At 34.5% G+C, this 22,250-nt stretch overlaps 1 protein-coding gene across 1 annotated transcript in view; it reads right to left on the reverse strand.

Annotated features, from left to right (window-relative positions):
* LOC150092594 (thimet oligopeptidase-like) overlaps window positions 1-22,250 on the reverse strand; it is a 329,903-nt gene that overhangs the window by 189,408 nt on the left and 118,245 nt on the right. Inside the window, exon 6 of the mRNA XM_090414823.1 lies at window positions 4,477-4,531. Within this exon, the coding sequence (XP_090270949.1) occupies window positions 4,477-4,531 (55 nt within the window). The remainder of the gene's footprint in view (window positions 1-4,476; window positions 4,532-22,250) is intronic.

The raw sequence follows: 22,250 nt of genomic DNA on the forward strand, positions 1-22,250 counted from the left end.
AGCTAACCTCATGTAGTATGATGATGATTATTTATACAGGCACTCCATGGAATCAAAAGGCTCATCTCATGTGAGACCCACTCTATCCATTAACACAATACTTATCATATATCTCCTTAAACCTTCACTGCTGTGGTGCTCACAACCACATCTTGCAATCCATTCCACTCATTCACCACTCTCCAAGTAAATAGCCTAGTCCACACACCCTTACCAACCACACTCTTAGACAACTTCCAAGTGTGATCCCTTGTTTTCCCCCTACTCTCCATGTAATGAAAAATTTTTTATGTCAATGTTATAGTATCCCTTTAGTAACTTATATGTTTATATCATTAATCCCCTCTCCTCTGCCTGTCAGCTAAATTCTGCAACCCACACACCCTCATAGGGAATATTCCACAGACTTGACCCAGCTTGGTCACTCATCTCTGAATCCTCTCCACCACCTGATCCCCAAGAAATGCAGGTGACCAAATCTCTGAAGAGTAGTAAACATGTGGCTAAATCTTAGTCTTACAAAAAGGGAAAATAACCTTCTTATCTTTACTCATCATGTGTTCTTCAGCATCCAAGTAATCCACTGGGCTATTTTACCAACTCTTGCAATATGTCCTCTGAAATTAAAATCTCTATCCAACATTGCCCTCAGGTCACTAGCCTCATCAATTTCCTATGCACTAGTACCATCAATCTGATATAGTGTGTAATCTTTTCATAACAAAGTGAGTTACCTTACATTTTAGAACAGTGAATTGACAACCACTGTCTTTTGCCCACACTGCCAATTTATGTAAATCATTCTGAAAGATATCTACATCACCTTTATCAACTATTGCCTCCCTAGTTTTGTATCATTGGCAAATAACTGAATATCCCCTTCAAATCTTTTGTTATATTATTATTGTACAAATTAAAAAGTTATTGTTCTAGTACACAGCCTTGGGGCACTCCACTGTCATCCTCATTTACTTTGGTTCCACTCAACCATACACCACCCTCAAATGTCTATCTGCCTCCCCCCCCCCTCACAATTCATGCCATTAGCCTCTCATATCCATTCCCATTTGCTCCAACTTATGTCATAGTTTTCCATTATTCAGCATTCTGTCAGATGTAATTCTTTTGCCAATTGCATTTCTTTTCTACTGACATTTCCAACAATGATGATGCCTATCTTCAATTCTTCGGATGCTAAGTTTGAGTTTGTATAAATAGCTGACTTTTCCCTGTCTCCATGATGAAAATAGCAGGATGTTTGTTTAACTGAACAATGCCTTGGCTAACATGCCTTTCCTTCATGTTGCTTTACATTAAGGCAATACAGAATACAATATGACAATAAGTCCTAAATCCCCATTTGTTTAGTATCTCAGTGGATATCCACGAAGGGACACACCACAAGAAGGTAAGGAGCAGACCTCATGTCAGAAGTCCCAGTTGGTTGTATCTTTATAGTTTAAATTTAAAAATTGCATATCAATGCTGATGATAGAAAGAATTTCTACATCATTTCAAAAGTTTTGATCTACAGTATAATTAAAAATAAATCAATTTTTTGTTTATTTATTGAGATAACACATTTATTTAGATTATGTTAGATATAGTATTAGGGACAGTGCTGCATAACTAGTCTTATTTTTTTTAATTTTATTTATTTATTTATTTATTTTATTTTTTTGTAAATCATACTCAGAGATCATAAACCTATAATAAGTTTGTATCATGGGTAATTCACAAACTTTTCTCTAGAGACCAAACAAATAAACTTTTTCGAGCCTCCAATTTATAGCACAACATGCAACACTGCCACCACCCTGCATAAGGGTGGTGGTCACATGTTGTGCTATGAATCATTTGCCAGACAGCTAAACCTGCTTTGGCTATCACAATTTTACAAAAAGTATAGGTCCTGCATAACATACCTGATATCTTACCAAGGAAAGAGATGACTGAAGGCAATCATGAAAACGGTGCATCTTGTAACATGATTTTTTTTTTTTTAACAGTGACATCATTCATCATCACAACAAATGAATTTAGAGCCATTTATGGCTAAGTACTGTAAATATATAATTGTTTAGCTTAATTTTTCTAATAAATTTCATTCAAAGAGAAAACATTGCCTATAAAAGCAGCTGAAACCAAAATTGAGTGATGATTTTAGCACACATCCTAAGCATCAAATTTCCTTTAATTACAACCAGCAAGAGAAAAGTTATGGTTTTAAACAATTTTAAAATGTTATACTGAAATTGCATACACAAATAGTTTTGAAATGAAAACTCGGATGGTGTGACAAATTCTTGTGCAGATTCTAATTAGCAAATTTCAATAACTCTGAGCTGAGAAAACTTTTGCATGGACAAGTATACAGACAAAATCAATCGCATATGCCGATACGCAATTTGCAAAATGCTCTTTTATATAATTTAGTAAAATAAGGTTTTACTATATATTACATTAAAAGTTGCTTAATTTAAACTAAAATTTGAATTTTGGGGATAGATTTTAGCGCAGATCTTAAATTCCAATTCCCTTCAAAATCTATCCAACCAAAGAAATTTGGCTAACAACATGCATATAAATAGACAAACAATGCTAATAGCTACCGTATATTTTCACGTATAATGCGATCCATATAATGGGAACTAGAAATTTTGTTTGAAAACTAGCCCTAAAATGCCATGTCCACGTATAATGTGATCTGTTAATCTTGTTCACTAACATTATAAATAAAACAATATGAATTAACGAAAGAAATATTTATTTTAAAACAAAATGTCAAAATCCTTTAAATTCTTCTTCATCTTTTGAGTCATCAAACATTTCATTTATAAATTCATCTATAGGCATTGCATTATCAGTGTAGCAGTTGTCGTCATCGTCATCATGCTCTCCATTTTGTTGTGCATCATCCTCGCTTTCGTATATGACGTCATCTTCGGATCCATCCATTGAATGACTTATTCCACATTTAAGAAATGAGCATTGAATCATTTCAGATGGTATCGAATTCCAAGTTTCTTTAACCCAGCTGGTGACTAGAGTGATCTCAGGCTTCTGAAAATTTCCACTCTTTGTCATCTTCACCAAACCAGATGACATCCATTCTCTCCATTTTTCACGTAAGTGATCTTTAAACGGCTTAATCAAGCTGACATCAAGCGGCTGCAAAACGGAAGTTAGACCACCAGGTATGACTGCTACGTCTGTACGTAGCTCATGTGCTTTCTCTTTGCTTGCCTCCATTAAATGCGCCCAGAACATATCCCAGACTAGCATGCTTTGTTGACGTAACAAGCTGCCTGGGCATATGTTCCATACTTGATCCAGTGACAACTGTACACCTTCTTCATCCATCCAACCTTTCTGATTGGCACGAACAAAGACACCTGGTGGAAATTTCATATGCTTCGGAAGTCTTCCTTTTAGATATCACTGTCGGCTTTAATTTGGTTCCGTCTGCTATGCATGCTAGAACAACAGTAAAATGCGTTTTTTCCATGTCCCATTGTTTTTACAAGGACAATCTTTTCACCAACTGAGTTTACTGTTCAATTCCCAGGCATATCAAAGTACATGGGCTTCTCATCCATATTGCCTATTTGGGAAAGTTCATATCCGTGACACTTCCGTAATTTTATGATAAATTTATGGAAGGACTCCACTTTTTCTTCAAGCTGCTTTGGTAACTTCTGCGCAATTTGTGTTCGGTGTCGTAATGTTAATGCTTTGCGTTCCATAAATCTGTTGCACCACCCAAGCGAAGCAAGAAAAGATGAAATACCTGGTGTATCCTTGAATTTACCATTCTTGAGATGTAGAGCTCGAAAACGAATTGCATTTCTTGTTACTATAATGCCATCTTGTCGTTGCATCAAAATCCATTCATTTAGCTCTTCTTCGAGTTCTGAAAAGGATGCTACATCTCCACGATGGGCACATTTCGTTTTGGGAATTTTTTCAAGACTGTCTTTTTGCTTACACCAAAGTCTAATATTACTCTCTGCTACACCAAATTCTCTCATAGCAACACTGTTATTATGTTCTTCTGCAAACTGCGCAACACGCAATTTAAATCCTGCTTCAAAAGATGAACATTTACATTTCTGTTGGCTCATTTTCAGGCTAGGTTTGTTTAATGAATAATATTTAAAATGAACTGTGGTTAAACTGATATAACTGTGCTAATTAGCACTACTTACATTACTGGCTTTATGCGCAGATATGATGTGCACTCGGTTGCCGAATGTGAGTGGGTCAAGTAGATTTGGTTGCATAGGCATTAGGTAATATATATTGTGTGTGCAAGTCTAATAAGATGTTATATTTTTTAAGATCTGCATATAATGCGAACCCCTAACTTTAGACCATAAATTTTAACCATAATTTTTTAGCATTATACGCGATAATATACAGTAATATGCACTTAAAAATATCTTTTTTTTTTTTTTTTTTACATCTATATCTTACCTTCTGTCGCAAACTCACTAATTCTTCAAGTATTGGTGTGTTCTCATTCATACATCTATAAATATAAAATTAATTCTTAACATACAAAAAACTAGTAATTAATCTTTCTGAAATATGACAATCTATCAAATACCATAAACTTGAATGAGAATGCTGAGAATGATATAACACTAATCTCAGAATCTCTTGACCAATCAGCAAAATGTTAAGTAAATAATTAGTGAACTGGTATTCTACTTATTACAAAAGTGCAACAAGGATGTATCCAGCATCTACCAAACCACCATATCTTTCCCCATTTGGAGAAGTGAAAGTAGCTAGGTAAATGAAAACAAAGACGGATTGGTAGCTTTAAGCAAGGAGAGAGAGAAACTTCCTAATTATTGTTTACATAGCCATTGTACCTATTAATTCCACTGGAAAATGAATGTTGTATTTTGGCAACACATTCTTGACCCTATTGCTATTCTTTTTTGTCTTATTCGGCAATTCTTTAATATTATTTCATACTTACATACATTCAGTGGATAAAACATTATAGATATCTACTTAATAGTAAGTTGGTCCTCTTCTAGCATGAACAGTTTGTACTCTCTCCAAGGCATTGACTTCACCAGATGATGGAGGTAATTCCAGCAATGCCTGTTGAAGCATTGTACACAACTATGCCTTAGACGTCCATCCGAAATACATGGATCATATGTCTCGCTCTATGGCATTGCAGAGAGATTCAATCAGATTTAAATCCAACCTTGGAAGTCACTGAAGGTCCCAAACTCAGATGACTGTGAGCCCAGTGGGGCAGCGCATTGTCCTGCTGAAATAACAGGCCATTGGCTGCAGGATGCGCAAAGGTAATAAAAGTGTGTAGATGATCAGCCAGCACATTCTGGTAGCTCGCAGCATTTAAGGACCTCTCCAGACACACTAAGGGACCTAATGTGTCACATGAAAAGGCTGCCCAAACCATCACAGAGCCAAACTGGCACAACAGGACCACAGCCTCATGCTGTTGATGCCACACCTGCACCCTCCCATCAGCTCGGTACAACTGATAACAGGATTCATCAGACAACACGACCCTGGTTCACTCTGCAAAGGTCTACTTTTGATTGTCCCAACATCAAGAGAGGCGCAATGCCCAATGACAAGTAGTCAACAGTGGTACACCATACCATTAGCTCGCTGATGCTGCTTGGACCTCCGACACTGAAATTGCAGGGCAATGCTACCATTGCCCTGCAGTTGGTCTGTATGAACCCAGACAGTATATGTCAATCCCAGTTATCGATGCTGTGTGGTCAGTCATCACTTGCCCGCAGGGAACTGGTACATCCATTGATGGTATACTCGCAATAGACCCTTGATATGGTTGCCCTTGAGAACCCTAGGGTTATTACTACTCGAACGATAGAATGACCTATCTGTCTTGCACTGATAATACGTCCACAATCAAAGTTGGGTAAATCTGGAAGTCCTAAGACTGCCAGATTTACCAATGTTCATCAATTGCAATACTGTTGAAACATACCCAGACCAATAGTCTGGGTATGTTTCATACCCAGATTTATATATACTTTGACCAGGCTGTTTAATATGAGTCTCGGAACAGGGAAGATTCTGCAGGAATGGAAAGAATGTATGGTAATTCCATTGCACAAGGGTGGTGCAAAGACCAATGTATCCAACTATCAACCAATTAGTATCTCAGGAGTGATGGTGAAGACTTTGGAATGGCTTACATTCAGAAATGGGTGACAGTGAATCTCTACTTTTGCAATGTGCAGCATGGGTTTACTAAGAGAAGATCATGTTTTAGCAACTTGCTCACATTCTATAATAATATTACCATTGAACCAGACAAGGGAAATGGATACACCATGATACTTGTAAATTTTGATAAGGCTTCTGACAGAATCATTCATTGGTAGATTGTTCGTAAATTAAAGAATATGGAATTGGATTATAGAATATTGGTGTGGATAACAGGATGGCTGACTGACATATCAAAAAATTGTATATGGGGATGTGATTCTGAAAGATTTAAGGTAACCAGTGGTGTACCACAAGGATCAGTGGCTGGTCCACTGTTATTCCATCTATACAATAATGATATTCAGAAAGATTTGACAAGTGACATACAGCTATTTGCTGACGATGCAAAGATAGTTAGGGTAATAAGGAATGCTGCAGATATGCAGTACTTGAAAATGATTTGAATAGGCTGGAATTGTGGTATGGGAAAATGGATGTCATTTCAATGTCAGTATATGTAAAATCATTCATTTTGGCATGATTAGATATCCAATGTCTTATTTATATTGGTGAGATTATGCTAGAAGAAACTGATGAGAATAGGGATCTTGGAATGTTAGTAGATAGGAAGTTGAAATTCAGGGTCATGTAGCAAAGATTGCAATACAATTCCAAAGATAATTGCAATGCTGAAACAAATATTCACATGTAGTGCATGTTTGTGCAGGATAAGGATGTCATTTTGCCTCTTTAAAAGGCCTTGATAAGACCTCACTTGGACTATTGTGCACAGGTCTGGTCTCCTGGTTTCTGTTGCGATTCTGATATATTGGAGAGAATGCAAAGGAGTGTGTTAAAAATGATATCAGAATTATGGAATATTGATTAAAGACAGAGTGAGAATTTGTAGACTGCAGACACTACCAAACAAGAGAAAGAAGGGTAATATGAATATGATTGAGACTTACAAAAGCCGTTCAGCAAAGGATAGTATATAGGACAGCAGTCAACCGGACCATCACATATCTTCAAAGCTTTCAGGACTGTACATGTTTCTACAAATTTGTGAGTAAATTCTAACTTCTGAAAAGATCATACAGGATTTCAATTGATGAAATTTTTCAATTTATGGAGGGTGGGAAAGGAAGGACAAGAGGGTGTAAAATTCGATGCGGTGAAATTTTATTAAAAATTTCTGACAACGATTTTACAGAGATCACAAATCATGTGAAAGGAACAAGGTTGTACATTACTGTATATTAACGGTGAAATACTGATTGTAAACTTGTAAAGGTAACTGGCTAAAGAATGAAATAGAATTGTTCATAAATTATAAAAAAATATTGTAAAGGTTAGAATTACACATTAAGTTGATTTAACACGTTCGCTGCCACGCTACTTTGGCATGGTCTGTTCCCCTACGCCGAGCAGTTTTCCTTCTTCAAGGTCAGTACGATAATCTCGTTACCGGAGGTAAACGTCCTACGAGTATACTCGTAGTTGGCTTGTACGGAGCATATACGGTCTATGAGAATACACAGTTTTGATGCTAGCCCCACAAGCCAAGCATTTTGGCTTCTTCATGGTCACTACAATAATCTCGTTCCCGGCGGTAAGCGTCCTACGAGTATACTCGTAGCTGGCTTGTGAAGCAGGTTCACCTACTACGAGTATACTCGTAGTTGGCAGCGAACGTGTTAATATTAAGTTCTGATGTGAAGTTGTAAGGGCAACAGAATGTAAAAGTATTTCTGACCCAAGTTAAGAGGATTAGACAAGATTATGTTGGCGACTTGATAGTGAACAAAGGTAATGAAGGTCATTCAGAAGTGGATGGTCATCATTACCGCCAAAACTGAAGGTCGAGACAACAGTGACGTCAGTTATTTACAGAAGATTCAGTGGTTTCTGACCTTAAAACAAGGAACCTCGGAATTGTATAAAAGAGGTCTTGAGAACCTCTTGAAAGGAGGGGGAGTTTTTCGTCTTGCTGCAGTTCGCTGGCTTGCTCGGACCTCTCTTTCGTCGGATTGTGACCCCTAGGCACAGTGAAAACCAGGAGAGGTTGATCATTCTACAATATGTATTTTCAGTAATGGAACGTGCCACATGCGACGAGATACATGGCGTCTACAGTAGATACAGAACTGATGGTGAGTTATGCCACAATTTCCGGAAGAGGACTATACCAAGACGACCGAACAAAAGCCATTCAGCGAAGGATAGTATACAGGACAGCAATCAACAGGACCACCACATATCTTCAAAGCTAGTAGGACTGTATATGTTTCTAGGAATTTGTGAGTAAATTCTGTTGTATTAATGCTGAGGTAATGAGTAAGAATTGTATGTCTGCTGAACGTAGCTTTGTTAAAATAGTTGTATAAGTTGCTATAAGAAATAATTGAGGCTGAGAATTAGCCAGTATATATAATGAGAAGAATGTTAGCCAAAGACAAGTAACAGCCAATAATTGCCTAGATTTTGTAGAGGACCAAGTTAATCATGTATTGTGAATAGCAGGTCTAAGTTGTAAGGTTACGATTTGAGCTCAAGATAGGTATCAGAGAGAAATTGTTTAATTGTGTATCATATTGTAAAGTTGCCTAAGGTAAAATAAACATTGATTTAGATCATTGGGAAGGATGAAATGAGTAGACAGCTAGAATGAGAAAAACATTATCACTCAGATAAAGAACCGAATAAGGACTGTTCTGCAAGAATGAATTCTATGGACAAAAGCTTGTTGAAAGTACCTAGGAGAATGTAAAGTTGCTCCTGAACAATTCAAGTAATATGTTCTTGTTCTTTATCCAGTTGTGTTAATGTCCTTTTTTTTATGACATGTCAATGGACTGTTATGTATAGTGAAACTAAATTAATGTTGAATGAGCACATGCTTGTTACGTCTAAGTGTTTATTAGTAGAAATAGCTTCTAATTTGTAATTAGACTATGAAGTGGATAATGAGAAAGAATTGTTAGTATATTTACGACTAAGCTTATGATTAATTACTTAGAATTTACTATGATCAGTCTTTTCTTGTGCCTATGTTTATAGTTCAATTAAACGAGCTTCTTTAAATATTGTAAAACAATACAATGTTGCTGCATGAACAGTGCACTAATTCCCCCCCCCCCAAAAAAAAATACGAACCTGAGAGTATCTAGCCAACAAAGGGTAAAGATTTGAGTTTATGTTCTTTATAAGTTTAAGCCATGACTGATGCAAGAATACTGGTTAGATAAAAAGGGAATAACTTTTATTTTGTTATAGTTTCAAAATATCACATATTCACTCATTTAATTAACTGGCACAGTTGATAAATAAACAAGTTAAATAAGAGTGAGGGAATGAGAGGGAGACGAAGTAAGATAATAAAATAAAAAGTTACAATAAATGGTGCAGATAAAATACAGTGGTATCTCGCTAATCTGAACTAATAAAAACCGTGCTCATTCGGATTAGCAAATTCTCTCCCAAGAGACAACAATAACTAGCATTTAAGACAAAAATAATCAGATTCTAATGGTACATCAATTTAATTTTGTAAATAAATGAAGTAACTGAGAGGAAAAAAGCTATTGTACTGTAATGTAAAACTTAAAAAATAATACAGTACACAAGTTTATTTTAGCAAAAAATTTAGTTTGTATGTACCTGTATTGTTGAGGATTCTGATTTAATAAAATTGCACAGTTCAGTATATAACTTAATTTGCATAAAATATATCACTTTCTTGTACACAACACAAAAAAAGTTTCACAAAATAACACAAAAAATTTTTTTTATTTCTTTGTAAAAAAAAAGCACTGATTTTCTTTTGTTTATTGGAAGCCAAACTTTTTTTGAATGCTTCTTCTCGGAGCTGCATTAGCAATAAAATTTTGTGGAATGGCATATCATTCTGCTTAGCCCATTCTATACACATATTAAAACTGTCAACAGCCTCTTCATGTTTTACTTTTTTTTTCCTTTGAGTTCATCATCGTCATTGTCTTCTAATTCAATCTGTAGTGTCATATTTATAATTTCAGCAATTGATTTGATTTCGAATTCACTTTTGGTTCTACTTGTAATCCATTCCGTAACATCTGTTCGTGAAATTTCAACATCTGGATTTATATTTTTAACCAAATTATGCACGTTTTGAATTTCCTCTTTTTTGTGTATCACCATAGTTATCTTGGTAAATTCTAGAAGGTCACAGTTTTTTTCAATGATGCTCAAATTGCTTCAGGTTCAGCGGCTTCCCAAGGTGTAGTACTACCTTACCGCAGTCCTGAAGATATTTTCAGGTGCAAGCTCTGTTTGCTCACACTTGGATAAAGGATTTAACTAAATTTAGCATTGTATTATGTTCTGATCCACTGGTTGCAACAATGGAGTACAGTTTGTAGGCAAAAACATACCGTAAAATTTCCGTCCTCACTAATCGATTCATTTGCCGGAGGATGTCCAGGACAGTTATTCATTAATAAAAGTGCTTTCTGTTCTAAATTCTGGGATTTTAAATTAGTTTTAACAGACAGTACGAAATCATTGTGAAACCAGTATGAAAAAAGTTCGATATTCATCCATCTTTTACGTTGACTTCGGTACAAAACCGGAAGGCAGCAGTTCTTAAATAGTGTTGGGTATTTTAATTTTCCAATCATAAGTAACTTTAATTTATGTTTTCCTGAGGCATTTGCACAAGGCATTATCATGACACACTCTTTGGATATTTTTCGACTGGGTGCTGAGGCTTCATTTCTGTTTTCTCTAACAATCTCGAACAAAGACCACTTTCATCTGCATTATAAATTTGATCATCGGTTAAATTTAATTCAAGAACTTTTTCTAAAAAAGCTTTTTGGAATGGTTCTATGGCAGAAACGTCACTAGACAGTTTTTCCCTATATTAATAGATACAAACTACCGTGGCTTTTCTTAAATTTTTCTAGCCAACCATCTTTCTTGAAGAAACCACGTGTAAACAGCAAAATCAAGTAAAGAAAAATCACTTGTTTTCAGAGTTTGTCTCTTGCTTGGTCCTTCTTCTGTGGTTGAAACATAAGTTAAAATTCTGTCTTTTTTTTTTTTTTTCCACGTCACTGATTATAGATTTGCCGACATTGTATTCAGTAGCAAGTAGTACGGCCGCTTCACCCTTTTCTAGACGCTGAATTATTTTACACTTATCCGACAATGATACATGTTTTCTTTTGGTAGGCTTCGACCCAGTAGCCATTTTAAAGAAATAAATTTTAATGTTAAAAACAGTAAAATAAAAAATGAAGTTAATAAACAATAAAACTCACTTTTAAAATTTATCTGAAAAATAAAATTGCACTTACTAAAACAATCGATAATCATTCACTGAAACTTATGAAAACACAAAACAATAAACGACAACATTTCATTTCAATAACCAAAGAAAAACTGAGCGTTATATACAACCAGGCTTTAGGCTAAGTCGTTGTTGAAGGGACGTAAAGATACACAAACATTATGCAATAGTGGTGAATCAGTTCATTAACAACAGCAGTGATTTAGGCCGACAATACAGTACGTACTGTTCAGTATAAAAAAGCAGAAGTAAACACACAACAAATCAAAATAGGCCTACAGTATAACTGTACAACTGACAGTATGAAAAAAATACTGCACTGTAATAATAATAAAATAAATAATAATAGTTAAAATAATAATTATTAAATAAAAATAATAGTACACAAAATAATATGTAATAAATAAAACTTTTTTTCCCTTTCAAACTGCAGTTAGGGTTACTGGAGGGTTCGGATTACCAAGATACCACTGTAGTTATAACAGTGTGGCAGAAAGAAAGGCTGATGGCCATGAATGTGTGTGAATGTCAATTGAAAACTGGACATGTGAAAAAAGAAATAGAATTGCTGAGAAAGGGGAGATGGAAGGAATGAAAACTAAGTTGAGGAGGTGAAGAGACAAGGAGGCGCTTGAGAGGTTAGCTAGTGTGAGAAGAATGAGAGTAGGTGTAAGAGAAGGGCGTGAAACGGAAAAAAGAAGAAAGTGGAGAAAGTTGAGTGTGTGGAAGCAAGAGACAGGGAAAGTAGGAGGGAGGGTGGAAGGGGGGGGGGAGATGGAGAGAGAGAGAGAGAGAGAGAGAGAGAGAGAGAGAGAGAGAGAGAAAGGAAGCAGAAAGAGTCAGGGATGCCAAGCCAATGAGAGTTGTTCATAGATTATGTGAAGCTTGGGAGGGTTATTAGTAATAGTGCTGATGTTTTGGTTCTGCAAGAGAATTTGAGTAAGTGGGAAAGGTGGGCAAATGAATGGGGATTCAGTTTAATGCAATTAAATGTAAGATTTTGAAATATGGATTCCATAGATGGGATGTTTCATACTCACTTGATAGAGTTATACTGTAAGAAGAGGAGGAAGCACAGGATAATCGTTGATAGTAATTTGAAGTTCAGAGGACATACTGCAAAGGTTGGGAAGATATCTCAGAGAATTGCTGCAATATCAAGGAGGACATTGACAACAAGAGATAAAAAGGGTCATGGTCCTATCTGTATACTGCTCTGATCAGACCACATCTAGATTTCTGTGCTCAGATCTGGTCACGAGATCAAGACTGCACAATCTTGATTAATAGAATATAATAGAAGGATAACCAGAGAGCATGCAAAAATGCTGACTTGGGTGGATAGAAGAGAAGGGAGGGGGGGGGGATATTATTGAGACACTTAAGCATTTGAAGAGTTATTATTAGATTAACACTGAGAAGATGTTTTATATGGTCACAAGACTCATCCCATGATGAGTCTTGTGACTTTATGGATGTTAATAAAATAAGAAAAATAATAAAGAAGTGCCCTAAAACATAAGAAATTTAATTAAACATATAATTAAGAAAAGAGAGATTCCCAATAAAATGGGAAAAAAAAGAGTGAGACAAATCTAAATCCAAAACCTATCATGGAATATACTTAATTGATTAGAATCAAGGCTAAACTATGATGAACAACAAGGATTTCATGGGAGAAAGTCATCCACAGATGCCAGGTTTGTTATAAAGTACAGAACAGAAAAAAACAATAGAATTTAACAAACCAATATTCAATAACCAATAGTCAATGTGTTTCATTGATTTAGAAAGGGCTTTTGATAGAATCAGATTATAGTCTTTAGTCTTAACAATCAAAGATATATACACAGAAAAATTAACGAATAATAAATGTAAAAAGCATTCTATGAGGAAGGATGTAAAAAAGTTGTTAAAATAAGCAAAACTGAAGAGCAAGAAGGTGAAGATTATAAGTCTCCTGCCATATGATAGAGGCAAACTGAGGAGGAGGGCATTGATAGCAAATGAATCGATACATAGGTTGTGCAGAAGGAATGATGTAGGATTTGTGGATCTGTGTGTTGTTTGACGGAAAGAAGGATTTATATAATGCTGATGGACTGCATTTAAATGGTTTTTAGTGTCAGATGTCTAGAGAGCTTTATTCACCAAGCATGCTGAAGTGCAAATTCAGGAAAACTTAAGCAATTAGGGTGGAAGCAAGTGAGTATGTATGAAAGCACCCAGAATATCTAGTCTCTCAAGCAAAAATATTGAACAGGGTAGTCAATTCAGGAAGTAAAGGTGGATGGAGGCCTAAAGGGATGCTGCAGTTTCTATATACTAATACCAGAAATATCAGTAACAAGAGGGAGGAGTTTTGGCATTGGTTAGTGCAACCTTGCCAAAAAGTTATAGGCATTAGTGAGACTTGACTAATAACAGATAATGTAGTTAATTTTTTATATAACGAAACCTGTGGTGAATTCATCACTAAAAACACACGTAATAACCACAGTAATGACTATTTAATTCGTAAACATTTCATCCCAAGTATCTTGGGACATCATCAGTACAGTAGTTCAAGCAATACTAGGAATAACATACAGTTAGGGCACATGATTACAATGGAATCTCAATATGCATGCAGTAATGTGTTATAGAAGTAAATTAAATATAACTGAAAAAAATAAAATAAATAAATAAATAAATAATAAATTAAAAATAAAATAAAAAATATATATAAAGATTATTTTACACAATTTTGTACGACAATTTCCCATACTTTAGGAATAGTAAGAACATCGTTGTGGTTTAAATTTGGTCTGTGTAATAGGGCTTCAGCACTTTCTTTATATAAATGTTCATATTTATATAAAGATCTGTGTAAAAGTTTCGACTTCTCCCAATGGATCCTATGGTTTAGATTTTCAACTCTGTGTTGGGAGAGACCAGATTTCTGCTGTTTGAAAAGACAAATGTGGTCTTGATGTTCCGAGATGCGTTTCTGAACAGACCTACCTGTCTGACCAAACTAAGACAATTTGCAGGAGCATGGGATTTCATAAACACCAGGTAACATCAGAGGTGAGAATTTGTCCTTAGGAGAAGGTAACAAGTTATAGATTTGGTTGATAGGTTTGTAAGTAGATGCAAAATTGTATTTCTTCATAATTTTTGAAAGACGTTCGGAGATGCCTTTGATGTAAGGTAAGGGAAACCTATGGACTTCTTCTTGTCTGGGTTGATGTGTGGAAAGGTGACTGATGATTTTTTGAGTTGTTTTAAGATTATATCCATTTAGTATAGCTGTATTTTTGATTATTTCTAGTTCTTGGTTTAGAGAATCTATAGAGGAGCACAATTTGTGTGCTCTGAAAACTACTGATTTAATGATGCCAAATTTCTGAGATGGATGATGAGCAGAAGAATTGTGAATGTAGCGACCTGAAAACGTAGGCTTGCGATAGACAGACGTGATGGAACCGTCTTCTTTTCTTTGAATATGTAAATCCAGAAAGGAGATACCCTGTGGAGATTATTTTTCTAGCATAAAGTTGATGCGAGGATGAAGAAGGTTTATTTTATCTAGAAACAGTTGTAATTCCTGTTTGGGATGATCCCAGACTGCAAATACATCGTCGACATATCGTAACCAAATTTTTCATTTTTTCTTCAAGATCTTCAAGAAAAAATATTCACTTTTGATCATTAAGCATGAGATGCAGAAGAAGAAAATGCTGTTGAGGGTATATAAGGAGAAATGTGACCACCAAACTCATGATCAGTACAAGGTTTAGGAAAGAGAGAGACCAAATCAGATTATGAGAAGAATCTAGCTGAGCAGGCAAGATTATTTTGTTCTGAGTTCTTTTGTTATGCAGCAAGTAAAATGAATAATGACTATGGAAGATTAACCTTAATGAGTGATGATGGCCACGAGGTTACAGAAGTAGATAAAATAGCTGGGTTACTGAGTGATCATTTTGTAAAGGTATCTCATCCAAGTAAGGTTACTGCTGTAACATGTGACATACACTGATGTGGAAAGAGAGGTGGATGAATTGGAGGCTCTAAGATATTGCAGAATCTCAATGTAAATACAGCTGTGGGATTAGATGGGATATCAGCTCAGATTTTGCAGCCCAGAGCCTAGTACTGGTAATGACTAGGCTTTTTAATTTAAGTCTTGGCTCTGGTAGAGTTTCAGGGTGTGAAAAGAGGGCAAATTATTTTCTTGCATAAAGGAGGTTCTAAGAATGCAGGCGAAAATTATAGACCAATTAGTATCTCAGGTGAGGTGGTAAAACTACTGGAAAAATTGGTCAAAAAAAGAATTGAATAATGGATGGATAAAAATATGATACTGTATGAGGAATAACATGGCTTTATGAAGGATCGGTTATGCTTTAGTAATTTACTAACTTTTAATAATAGAGTAACAGCCAAGTTGGATAAAGGAAATAGCTACACAATCATTCTTGCTGGGTTTTGCAAAGTCATTTGACAGAATACCACATGGAATTCTGTTATGCAAATTAGAACAAATGGGGATGGATGTGACACTGGTTATGTGGATAAGACGGTGGCTGCTGGACAGTTATCAAAACGTGTTATATGGAGGGGAAGAATCAAGGCAAAAACAGGTGACTAGTGATGTGCTGCAAGGTTCAGTGCTGGGACCACTACTGTTTAATTTGTACATAAATGATATAGGAAATAACCTGAAAATAGATATTCAATTATTTGCTGATAATGCAAAATTAGGTAGAATAATGGTTGATCAAGTTGATGTGGAAAGCTTGCAAGACAATTTAAATAGGCTGTCAGTAATTGGACAAAAGATAATGGGTGTCATTTTAATGTGGAGAAATATAAAGTTATGAATTTTGGGATAAATAGATTACAAGCCGTGTATAACATTGATGGAAGTGTACGCCAGAGAATAAATGGAGCTAGAGATTTAGATGTAGTAGTAGACAGAGAATTAGATGACATGTTGCTCAGGTAGCTCATAATAGGTGTCAAGATGTAAATTACTTGGCTATTGAAGAACACACTAACAAGTACAGATAAGGAAGTTGTTATTCCTCTTTATAAGGCCTTGATACATTCACATCTGGACTACTGTGCTCAAATCAAGACTACTGTGCTGAGTTTCTTGGGGATGAGGAAGCTGTGGAGAGGATTCCGAGGCATGTGACCAATGTTCCCTATGAGGATAGATTGAAGAAGTGGGTTGCAGAAGTTGGTTGATAAAGAGGAAAAGAAGGGATATGAAAGAAACATTTAAGTTACTTAAAGGGTTTTACAGGATTGATGCAGGGGAAATGTTTTGGCACTATCAGAGTCAGTTATGAGTGCTTAATCTGTTAGTGGGTAGGATAGATTGTGTGGATATTTTAGGTCTCCTTCTATAAGTCTTCAAGACTGCATGGAAGTGCCCATACAATAATAATAAGATATCACAACACAAATACACAAAAAAAATTCCTGTAAGGAATTTTTTTTGTGTATTTGTAAGGAAAGAATCAGGCAAGGCAATTCTTTAAGACCATGCTTATTTAACCTAATTATAGACAAAATAATAACACAATTTAAGAAACAGAAATTAAACAGAATAAAAATCAACAAAATAAATAAACAAACAAACATCTGGTTAGATATTCAGATGATGTAATATTAATTGCAGGAAATGAAGACTTCCAAAAGTAATTATTCAAATTCTAATAGATATGCAGCAGTTTTAACATGAAAATATCAACAGTGAAATCAAAAACAATGGTAACTGCAAAAGAACCAAAAGATGTAAATTAGAACTAAATAGAAAAATACTGGAACAATTAATGAAATTTAATTACCTATGAATAACCATGAACAGTGAAAATATAACACAAAATGAAAAAAGAACAATTCCTGAAGGTTAATAACATATCAGGATGTCCAAATGCAACTATATATATATATATATATATATATATATATATATATATATATAAAGATCTAGCAAAAGAATAAAAGAAAGAATATATCAATCAGTATTCCAACCAATTACGGACTCATGTATGTGAAACAAAAATAAAAACATCAAAAATAAAATAGAAAAACACATAATGGGAAATGGAAACATTAAGAAAATTGTTATTATTATGTGACACCTCCAGGAAGTACAAGGACTCATCATGGGAGGCCACACTACTCTACTTTTATAAAACAAAACCAAAAACAGTTTGTTTAAAAAACAAAATTTGAGCGAGTAAAAAATGAAAAGAATTATGAAGAATGTCAGTTATAACCCATTAACAACTGGACAAAAAAAAAAAAGAGAAAATCAGAAAATTGACCCCAAATAACAATTAAACTAGCACAAAAACTGAAAATGAAATACAATTAAACCAGTAAACCAGTTGGTAGACCAAGAAAATGATGAACAGAAAGAGTTTGCATTGGTGTTGTAGATGCAACAGCTGAAGAAGCAAGAAAAGAAGACAATATTTGGAATGATTAAACTATTTTCTCTTTGGTATTTAAAAGTATGAACACTCAATTTTCTTAATTGTTAAAGATATAAAATTGCTTTTATATATTTAATTAAAAATAGTGAAAGGGAAAGAATTATCGTTAGCAATATACACATCTAGGATCAAATTATGTGCTCTGTTTTGAGTTTAATTCATTACCACTCACAGTCAATATGACAACTATCATAGTGAAGAGATATGCATTTATATTGGTGTGGTCTACATGACTATCAAGAACACACAGCATTTTTTTTTTATGTTTTCAAGCCACTTTAGGCCTCCAGAAAACAGTAAGGTTACCCTAACCACTCAGCCAACCAAGCTAGCAAGTTTGCTGTCATGTGTGGTATGCTGAAGCACTCATCAAATTTCTAATATAGTACTACTACTTCCAATCACATTTCCAGCAGGAAATGTGATTGGAAGGAAACAAAAAAGGAGGAAACAAAACTGTGCTATCAGCCTACACTAACACAAAAAGATGGGTTACAGGTGTCCCACAAATCATTACATTTAGTCTCTACAGCAGGGTTCCTTGATTATGTAAAAAAAAAAAAAAATTAATAATAAAAAGAATCCTCAGCCAACCCACTAATTATAGGTTTATAATTTTTCATTGGGTGGGTGTCACAATGCTGGTAACACTAATCTCCAAGAGCTTTCTTATACTACCCCTACACCACAACAATAGTAATTATATACCAATTATAAAAAAATTTAAAAAAATTATGCTAACATATAATAAAAAAATTCACAAACTTAATTCAACTAACATACCACCAAAATATATGGCTAAATGATAATAAAAAATTTCTTAGCATCAACTCGTTAAAGTTTGCTATTGATTTGTCACTGCTTGTGACATTGGTAATGACTGCTTCACCCAAAATAAATTGTGAGCAACATTACGGTCAATGTAAATCTGCATATGAGCCAAACAGAAACCACATCAGGGCAAAGAGAAATCTCTGCAATGCTTGTTTTTATTAAGATGTGGATTTTTTTTTTTTTTGTTAATTTTGTATTCGGGCATCTATTTTAAGCGTCAGAATATTTTCTGGTTCTCATTGAAGTCTTCCCATGACTTTTGTTTAGTTAATTTTACATAGTGCTTCACTTTTATTAAAATGTTTCTAGGTATTCTCTCAGAGCACAAACTGACTTATATTGCATGAACTTTCAAATATACGTTCTTCTTTTTCTTTAAAATGTCTAATTAATTCCTGAATCCACCATGGAGGTTCTGTTTTTCTATCCCTGCAATAAACCTCGCCACATGATTCTCTGGCTGAATCAATCGATGTTTTCTTTAGGGTCAGCCAGTGAATCTCCAAGGTTTGATTCTTGTTTTTAAACTCCTTCATTTTTCTTGAATAATATTTGTGCATTTGAGTCTACAGTCCACCTCTGCAAGCTGTTATACTTTGATTCATTTCAAAACTTTCTTAAACTCTTTTCTTTTCAATAGGATATTAAACTTTATCCAGCTCAAAACTAAATGGTGATCACTTATATTTCAAATCTGCTGGACACTCTTGTGTCCTGAACCAGCATGAAGATATTGTTTTGATAACCAAAACGTGAACTATGGAAGTTGTACCCACATAATTAGCACAACACATCTGCAGAACTGAAAGGCAACACAGGATCAGTTATACAGGAGACTAAAGGGAGACAAAATACATGCACATATAGACTTAAAATACCAACGATAAATAAACAATAATCCCACTGTCTTCACACAAGTTTTATCTAGCTTCAAAGCTGGTTAGTTATTAAGCCACACTATAATCTTATTACTACAATTAACTTCCAGGTCACATTACCTTAACCAATATCATCTACAGTACATTGTCCCTGTACTTTACCTTTTAAATATTATTTACTCCTACGAGAATGAGTTTCATTCCTATTTATATACACTTCACTCTCTTTGTGCATATCATAATATTTTTGTCTTAGTCCCCATCTATCAGTATTCTTTACAATTATTTATCTAAAAATGAATTTTTCACTGTATCATGCAGTGCATTAGGTAACATCCTATACTAAACTAAAAGTATAATATATGTATTTTTATATATATTATACTTTTAGTATAATTATATATTATAGAAAAAGTAGATATTTAAAACAAAAAAAAAAGTTTTTTTTTTTTGTTTTAAATATCTACTTTTTCTGAGTTGAATGCGAATTGTATATATTGTAAATAATATTTATGTTGATACTTTATGAAACTTCGTGGAAAAAAAAAGTAATATATATACATATATACACACAGTTGATGCTTGAACAACATCGGTTTGAAACATGTGGGTCCACTTATACACTAATTTTTTTTTCAATAAATATATTGGAAAATTTTTGGAGATTTGTGACAATATGAACCACAAAAAGTTAGGTATGTCATGAATGTATAAAATATATGTAGATACCGGTCTATTTTATCATTTACCAGCATGAAATATACACAAATCTATTATAAAAAGTTAAAATTTATTTGAACTTGCCAACATAAACACTTACAGACTGTACATGGTGCCATTTGCAGTCGAGAGTAAACAAATGTAAAGATGCAGTATTAAATCATAACTACATAAAATTAACTGCAGTACATACCATACTATTGTAATAATTTCATAGCCACTTCCTGTTGCTATGGCAGTGAGCTCAATGTTGTGAGTATCCACTTAAAACACCGTATGGTAATAATCATCTCCATATGAGCAGTTTATCACTCCAGTAAATTGCATATCACAGTTTATCTCTACAGTAAATTGCATATCACAGTAAAAAGCAATATCTCATGGTCCTTTCCTTTAGTGTTACGTGGTGATCAGCATTCATTTTACACAAATTATGGACTCTACAACCGTGTTATAAATAATTTTTTTAATTTCCAGACATTTTGACCTTCATATTAATAGCCCTCTTCACAAATGTCCCAATAAATGACACAATACTTCTATATCAGGACAAATTTCTTCCCGATATCACAGAGATACATTGACGATGTTTTTGCTATTTGGCCGCATGGCTGTCAGACACTACACTTTCCTCAGGCACCTAAACAAACACAAACGCATACAATTCACAATCGAGATTGAAAGCAGAACACACCTCCATTTCTAGATACACTTGTCACAAGTCTTCCTTCTGGCATTGTTTACTGGAAACTGACACATACTGGCTAATATATACACAAAAACTCCTACCACCACCAACAAAAAAAAACTAAGTGTCATTAATACACTTAAAAACAGAGCTTTGAAGATTTGCTCCAATGAACAAGCACTTAAAGCTGAATTAAAAGTTATCAGCAATACCTTCCTAAAAAATGGTCACAGCCAAAATACTACGACAAAATTATGTACAAGACCTCACTTAAAAACAAAAATAAACAAGACTATAATAAAACTGCAACCATTCCATACATTAAAGGGATATCAGACAAAATAAACAGAATACTACAAAAATACAACCTTAAGGCCACCTTCAAACCTCCTGCAAAATTAAAGAACTTACTCAACACATCCAAGGATCCACTCACTCCACTGGCCCACAATGGGGTATACCGTATTCATCGCACCTGTAATTTGCCCTATATAGGGGAAACAGGATGCACAATTTCTATCAGCAAAAAGGAATATAAACAACATATTAAATATAATAACTATGGTCAATCTGGTCTTTCTGATCATGCCCTGAACACTTTACACAGAACTGACTGGAAAAGCACACCCACTGTTTACATCACACCAAAACATGGTATGAATGTAAATTTAAGGAGGCCTGTGAGATTCGTATCACCCTAATCTTAACAATAATGATGGTCTAAAAATCCCAAAACATATGGAAGGGACATATTCTACCCACTTAACCTTTCTCCTTAAGAGTTAACTGTAAATAGAACCATAGGTAATCCAGGATACTAAATCTAATATAACAATTGTTATGTTAAATTAGGACATTATTTTCACTGTAACAAAACTATCCATGTAGTTAATTTATTTTATTTCATTTATTTATTGTAATTTTATTTTAATTTCACTAGAGGTCAGGACAATACAATGACCATTGATCAAATGATTGTCTCATCCGCATACTATGTTAAATGCAATTTAGCTTGTCTCTGTATGTACATGTCTATACTCCAGATGATGACCTTAATATGAAGGTTGAAA

The sequence above is a fragment of the Typopeltis vanoorti genome, chromosome 25 (assembly GCF_054136105.1).
Source record: "Typopeltis vanoorti isolate ZY-2024b chromosome 25, IOZ_Tvanoo_1.0, whole genome shotgun sequence".
Lineage (NCBI taxonomy): Eukaryota > Metazoa > Arthropoda > Arachnida > Uropygi > Thelyphonidae > Typopeltis > Typopeltis vanoorti.